This window comes from Arachis ipaensis, chromosome B10, assembly GCF_000816755.2.
Source record: "Arachis ipaensis cultivar K30076 chromosome B10, Araip1.1, whole genome shotgun sequence".
Lineage (NCBI taxonomy): Eukaryota > Viridiplantae > Streptophyta > Magnoliopsida > Fabales > Fabaceae > Arachis > Arachis ipaensis.
In genome coordinates, this window is record NC_029794.2 from 113,420,565 (window position 1) to 113,427,931 (window position 7,367).

General features: G+C 35.6%; 1 protein-coding gene across 30 annotated transcripts; it reads left to right on the top strand.

Moving 5' to 3' along the window:
- Positions 293-4,197, top strand: LOC107623749. Of its 30 annotated transcripts, none has more exons than XR_002356586.1 (7): positions 309-452; positions 545-577; positions 972-1,121; positions 1,220-1,414; positions 2,135-2,164; positions 2,405-2,831; positions 3,586-4,197. XR_002356586.1 is itself a non-coding variant. In XM_016326111.2 (5 exons), the coding sequence occupies exons 1-5, from the start codon at positions 327-329 to the stop codon at positions 3,588-3,590; spliced, it is 327 nt and encodes a 108-aa protein (XP_016181597.2). In that variant the 5' UTR covers positions 309-326; the 3' UTR covers positions 3,591-4,197. The 30 variants fall into 30 exon arrangements, 3 of the variants coding, with proteins under 3 accessions (XP_016181597.2, XP_020970487.1, XP_020970488.1); XR_002356595.1 differs by having other exon boundaries at positions 2,405-2,466; XR_002356590.1 differs by having other exon boundaries at positions 2,744-2,831.

Here is a 7,367-nt window from a genome sequence, read left to right on the forward strand (position 1 = left end):
AAATTTTTTTGTCAGAAAACAAAAAAAATGAATTAGCATAAATTATAGACGGAAAATAGAATCTGTCGATAATTTTGTTGGTAAAATTATTTTTTTCGTGGGAAATGATTACAAACGAAAAATCCATCTATAATTAAATAAACAAAACGCTGCGTTTTATTAAATTATTACAGACAGAAAATCCGTCTGTAATTTAAAATTTTCCATTGAAAAATTTTAAGTTAGACCTAACTCTACCTCCCCTCTCTCGAGCTCCATTCACATTATACACAACTAAAATGAGCTTCTTCCTCTCTCCGTCCATGAGCTTCTTCCTCTCTCCGTCCATGAGCTTCTTCCTCTCTCCATCCACGAGCTTCTTCCGCCACTGCCGCCACAGCTCGCGTCCCACGATCTCTCTCTGTCATCCCTTGCGTCGCACGAGCCCCCTCCTTGTGGTTCTGTTGCTTAGGGTTCTGCCAATTTTAGGTTTATCAATTTTTCTTTGCAGTTTCTATCTTCTTGTTGTTGTTGATGCTGATTGAGCTTTTTCTTCCTGTTGCAGTTTCTATCACATGCTGGTATCTCGAAACCGATGGTAATTTTGTCTTTTCCATTCTCTTTCTTCTGTTTAAATGTTTTTAATTTCCAGCTTAGGGATTCGATCACCTGTTCTGAGCTTGTTTCATGATTTTACTCTATTTGTGATTTTTTTGTGTGGATAAATGCATTGCTTTCAATCATTCATCTTAGTATTTTTCGTTCTTATACAATGTGTGAAACACTTGGATTTCAATTTTATATATATAGCTTGAAGAGGCTACTAAAACTTTTTCAGTTTCACCATTGTAACACTGGTTTAATCTATTTCTTCTCATATTGTATACATGTTTGTTTATTCTGTTTGGTTGATTATTTTTGGAATCCTAGAATTGCACATTCTTAATTAATCAATGTTCAATTCCTATGTTTATGTATGGTGTATTTTTCAGGAAATTGATGTATTAGTTAGCCTCTTCTGTTGTTCTATTATATCTGCAGAGACGCTGTGGAATGGTGGTTGACTTCTATGCTAGTTGCTTTCTTACAGTGAGTCAGAGTTCAACAGCAACCACCTTAAGATGGTGTTTTGCTCTTAATAGGTACATAAGTGTTTTGCTCTTAATACGCCAGTTGCTCTTTTTAAAGATTTGGGTTCCATGTTTCTTATTTATTTGTTTCTTTATTTACTTATTTGAAGTTTGAAATTGGATTTCAAGACAAGGAGAATGTTTGAGGAAAAGGGTGTTACAGGTTACAGGCAGGAGAGACAGAGCCAAGCCTCTGCCATTCAAGATGGATTCTAGCGGCCCATGGGGCTTTGCCGGAGCTAATAAAAGGAACCCAAGAGTCAGATCCAAGTTTATTGCACCATGTTATTATATGAACAAGTAAGGTACTTACTCTCCTTCTTACTTTTAAATTCAATTTTGATTATATAAAGATTATTAACTGGTTCAAAGTAAGAGACTTAATATAATTTCATGACTAAGCTAGGTTTCTAAAATGGAAGTAAGAAATTATTACGTCTCTGCTGTGTTATATATTTCTCTGAATCTTCCCAAAAATAAAAGCAAACCACCTCATTGATCAAATTTAAATGTTTTTCAAGGTTCAAGCACGCAATGTATGTTTATCCATTTATTTTTATTATCTCTCATCAACAATAGTAAGAAAGCAATATTTGAATTTGAAATCAATATCTACAATTTCATGCGGCCAGTAAGTCATTTATTCATGATACCATATTACTATATTCCTAGCTAGTATAGGTTTAGTGTTCACTTGATTGCAAGGCTTGTTAAGTTATTAATTAATGATACTTATCACAGCCTTTTCTAACAAATTTCACTCCTTCTCTGTCTGCTGTAAGTTCTAACATAACCTTTTCAATAAATTGAGATCATAATATATATTTTCTAAATTAATTAAGAGAATGAATCTAGTCTTCAACCGTGAACACAAATAGTTAATTAGTTGTTGCATGTATGATAAATGTAGTACTCATGAAGCTACTTAATTATAAGGATAATTTTAAGTTTTCTTCTCTCTAACATTATTCTCTCCAAATTTTGTTGCTTTATTCTAATTATTTGAATGTGTTCTTGTGTGACAGTTGACTGAACAAAAATTGACGAGAAGGAAGGTATAATCTTTTCTTGTTTGAGGTTACTTGCTTGTTAGAGTTACTTGCTTGTTTGAGGTTACTTGCTAAGATTAAAGCCTCGCTATCTTTCACTTAAAATTTCTGAAGGTTTTGATAAATTTTACTACCAATAGAAGCAGGAGGCTAATCTGATTCAATCTGCTCTTATTGTCAATTATCTATGTTTCCATCTCAATGTGTTCCTGTCCTAAATAACATTGTTCATCTTTTGTTGTTTAGGAAGCTTGCAGACAAAATTGCAGCTTCTGATTACTATGTGGTTGTTTCGAACTTCTTTTATGGTGAATCCTATGATCCTCAGAATACTAATAGACCTTTAGGAATTGAGAGTTAGTGATGGCGTGGGTGTAAAGTCTTTAATGCAACTTGTGTTAGTGATTAGAAAAATAAAATAAAATAGAATAGAAGTTACCCACATAAATGTTTGATAAGCAATAAGCAATAAGCTACTTCGGACCTGTCTCAGCTGCCAATAAGGTTAGAAATCAGTATCGTTTGTCCATATATGTATTTGTTGCTGCAAATCAATGGCTTATTGAATTCTGTTTTTGGCTACAGTTTTTCTCATCAAATGGTTTTCCTTGCCCAAGTCTCTAGAATCCTCCTGACCACTTTGTAAAAAATTATTAACAAGGATTTTGAACAGGTAGGTAGAATATGAATCACTCTAAGATCTTTACTAAACAACAATTTATTTTAAGAGGTGGAGATGCTTTGATGTAAAATACTTGCTATATAAGTAGACAAGCATTTGATTTTAAATAACTGCATTATTATTGATCATGATAGTTTAGGTAAGTTAGTTTTAGTTTTAGGCCTGTAATATTTTATATGTACTCAAATTAATTCTTAACATATTAAAATAACTTGCTGGAGGTGAAGGGTTGCATCAAAAAATTAAAAAGAAGAGATCTGTTAGAGCTATAGGAAATAGAGTCATGACTGAGGAAAGAGATGTGAAACGATCTGCTCTTCCAAAGGCAAATGCTGATTCGAAGATGCATTTTTATGATACATAGGGTTTCAGGTAGTTTGTCTTGTTATAGATTTTAGGACTTAAATTTCAGTTGTCATGCTAATACTGATCAAATAGTTTTTTCGAGGATTTATTAGATTTTCCATCAATGATGATATATATGGAGTAATTTCACACACTGGTTTTCATCCAACAGAATTTGTTAATGGTAGAAAATATCATATGAATGATTCTATGCTTTTTTGTGTATGACTGAATGGATCATGGTCATGGTATTGAATCAACGTCACTGTTATAAGGTTGAGTTTGCTTGTGAATTCCATTGTTTCTTTGTTTGAATTATATCTTTAGGGTTATTGTGTATGCCATTACTTCTTGTCCTCCATGCTGAGAGTCTTATATCAATAAGCATTTTGTGGTACAGATTGAAGCCACTTCCTGGATCTAGTGGAATCAACAAGTCTGGAGGCTCTTCTGAGCCTTCTACTATTGGGGTGCGTAATATGCTTGCAAGTGAGCAAGAATGTGGATCTCTTCACAGGGACCATATAGCTGAGCAGAAAGTAGTGGTAAAGGGAAGCAATAGGTTTTTTGCTCATCTTGACATTGCCATGTTCTAATATATGACTACAATCTAGTTGCTGAAGAATTCAATTAATATCTGCATAATGGCCATTGTTGACATTTATATCCTTTTAGAATTGATATTTATTGGCAAATTGGTTAATCATTGATGTTGATTGCTCTTGTAATTAGATCCAACAATCAGGAGGATTTTCCAGCATCATTGATGTTGATTAATGATTGATGAGGATTGCTCTTGTAATTGATGTTAGCTATTAGGAGAAGGTTATAGCGTCAAGTAGTTCTAGTGCAGTTCCACTACCACCGCCACCGCCGCCACCCTCAATGTCTTCGGACGAGGACTATGATGATGATGAGGATGAAGATGTCATTGAAGACTATAGCTGATAGTTTTAGTATGGTTGAACAATATACTAGGAATTATAGTTGATGATCAATACATTTTGTTTATGTTTTGAATTATATTGACTTGCTTGTTTATAGTACTTTTCTTTTAGTTTGATAATACGATGAATTTGTTTATTTTTTGAAATATTATAAATATTCGAATACAAATTAGATAAAAATTTATATTAAATTTATATTTATTTTGTATAAAAACAAGTTTATTTTGTAATTAGAAAAATAAAAAAAATCTATTTTACCTTACTGACGGATTTACAGATGGATTTTCTGTCTGTAATAAGAGTGTGAGCTGATTTTTCAAAGTTCAAATTACAGACAGAAAATCTGTCGGAAAATCCATTTGTAATTACAGACAGAAAATCCGTCAGAAAATTTGTCTGTAATCACAGACGAAAAATCCGTCTGAAAGTTCGTTGCCTTTGAGAAATGGATGGAGAATTTACAGAGAGAAAATCCGTCGGTAATTTTCCGATAGAAAAAAATCCATCGGTAAATAATTTCTGACGGGGCTTTTACAGAGGGACAAAATCCGTCGGTAATTTCGTCGGTAACCAAAAATTCGTTTGTAATAAAGATAAATTTCTGGTCAAAAGCAAGGTGATCTAACTTCATAAAGTAGTATATATTTTTTCTTTTCGATATTCTTTTTGGCATTAACTTGTTCAGAGTTAGTTGGTTCTAAAGCTGCATGAAACAATATAAATAAGGAATTGATTAAATCAAATGAGAACATAGCCGAGTTAAGTTGAGCAGTATTACATGAAATATCTTCTCTAGCTTGTTCTTGGTTAACGTTGGATCCAAGGGATGTTCGTTCATTTTCATTTGCCATAGTTTCTTGAAGATGCAAGTCATCATGTTTGATTTCTTCAGAGAAATTGTCTTCATCTGGTTCAAGTTTCTCAACATTAAACTCCTCAGACTCATTTCTCAAAGAATACCTGTATTTGCATATTCAAGGGACCATATAAGATAACTTGTTCTGCAGCAATTGATAGTCCAACTCAGACAATACTCCTGTAAAAGGCAAAGTTAAACTCATACCTCCGGTTCTCAATCTTTTCTTTGGATGTTACTTGTTTAGCAACAGCAGGTGCAGCAGCTACATGAGAGAAAGGCCTATTTAAATGGGTATCTAGGCTAATTTTCGTACATATACATGCATAAAGTATGGTCATAGTAGTTACATTGAGATTTGGAAACTCTCCTCCTTTTTGCATGGCAAAGATTATCCTCCTTACTCTCTTCTTGAAATGATTGATTTGGTTGCTTACTCTGAGCTGCTACAACCTAAAAGTTGTTATGAAAAGGGAAAAAGTCACAGTGAGTTGGGAGAACAGATAAATCAGCAGAAGAAGCCAACGAGAGATTTTTTACTTTACCTCATTTCCAATACTTTCATGCAACTTTTCTGTTTTCTCTTTTGCCTAGCATAGAAATATTTGACAGTAAAATACATAATTAAGCCTTTTGTACTTGCTCACTTGCCAATTCATGAACTAGGACATTGACTATGAGCTATTTGTCAGGGCAAATTCTACATTTTGTTTTCGTAGATTCTAAAAAATGTATGGTAGCAAGGATCATACATTGGCTTTAACAAGAATCAAGGTCAGAACTACCTCCCAGTGACCATGTTGACAAGCTTGCATCAATGCAGCCTGTTAACCATTGGTGCACGAAATTGTGATCTCCAGGCTTGAACAAATCCTGGTAATGGCTCCAAAGGCCTGGTGCTCTGATCTTAATTCATAATTGTCACAACTTCGATACAACTAACCAGCAAGTGCACTGAGTCGTCCAAGTAATACCTTACGTGAGTAAGGGTCGAATCCCACGGAGATTGTTGGTATGAAGCAAGCTATGGTCACCTTGTAAATCTCAGTCAGGCAGATATAAAGTGATAATGGTGTTTTCGAATATTATATAATAAGATAGGGATAGAGGTACTTATGTAAATCATTGGTAGGAATTTCAGATAAGCGAATGGAGATGCTTTTCGTTCCTCTGAACCTCTGCTTTCCTACTATCTTCATCCAATCAGTCTTACTCCTTTCCATGGCTGGCTTTATGCAAGGGCATCACCGTTGTCAGTGGCTACATCCCCTCCTCTCAGTGAATAATATGCTCACGCACCCTGTCACGGCACGGCTATTCATCTGTCGGTTCTCGATCATGCTGGAATAGGATTCACCCTCCTTTTGCGTCTGTCACTAACGCCCAACAATCGCGAGTTTGAAGCTCGTCACAGTCATTCAATCATTGAATCCTACTCAGAATACCACAGACAAGGTTTAGACCTTCCGGATTCTCTTGAATTCCGCCATCATTCTAGCTTACGCCACGAAGATTCTGGTCAGGAGATCTAAGAGATATTCATTCTAGCTTAATTCATGTAGAACAGAAGTGTTTGTCAGGCACGCGTTCATAAGGAAGAAGGATGATGAGCGTCACACATAATCATCACCTTCATCACGTTCTTGGGTGCGAATGGATATCTTAGAAGAGAAATAAGAAGAATTGAATATAAAACAGTACTACTTTGCATTAATCTTTGAGGAACAGCAGAGCTCCACACCTTAATCTAAGGAGTGTAGAAACTCTACCGTTGAAAATACATAAGTGAAGGTCCAGGCATGGCCGAGATGTCCAGCCCCTTGAAGGTAGTGGGTGTATGGATGTGAGTGGTAAATGGAAAGTAGAAGGGATGATCATGAATGGGAAGAGAGATGATGAGGAAGGTGGGGATACTATGGGGTCCACAGATCCTGAGATGATTCTGTGGGGTCCACAGATCCTGAGGTGTCAAGGCATTTATATCCCTGCACCAATTTAGGCATGTAAAATGCCCTTGCACATAACTCTGGGCGTTCAGCGCCAGGTTGGTGCCCATTTTGGGCGTTCAACGCCCCTTTGCTGCCATTTCTGGAGTTGAACGCCAGAACCATGCTTGTTCTGGGTGTTCAGCGCCAGGATGCTCCCATTCTGGGCATTCAGCGCCAGAACTATGCTCTGTTCTGGCGTTTGAATGCCAGACAGATGCTCCTCCAGGGTTTGATTTTTCTTCTGCTGTTTTTGATTCCGTTTTCAATTTTTATATTTATTTTGTGACTCCACATGATCATGAACCTATGAAAAACAATAAAAATAAGAATTAGATAAACATTGGGTTGCCTCCCAACAAGCGCTTCTTTAATGTCAATAGCTTGACAGTGG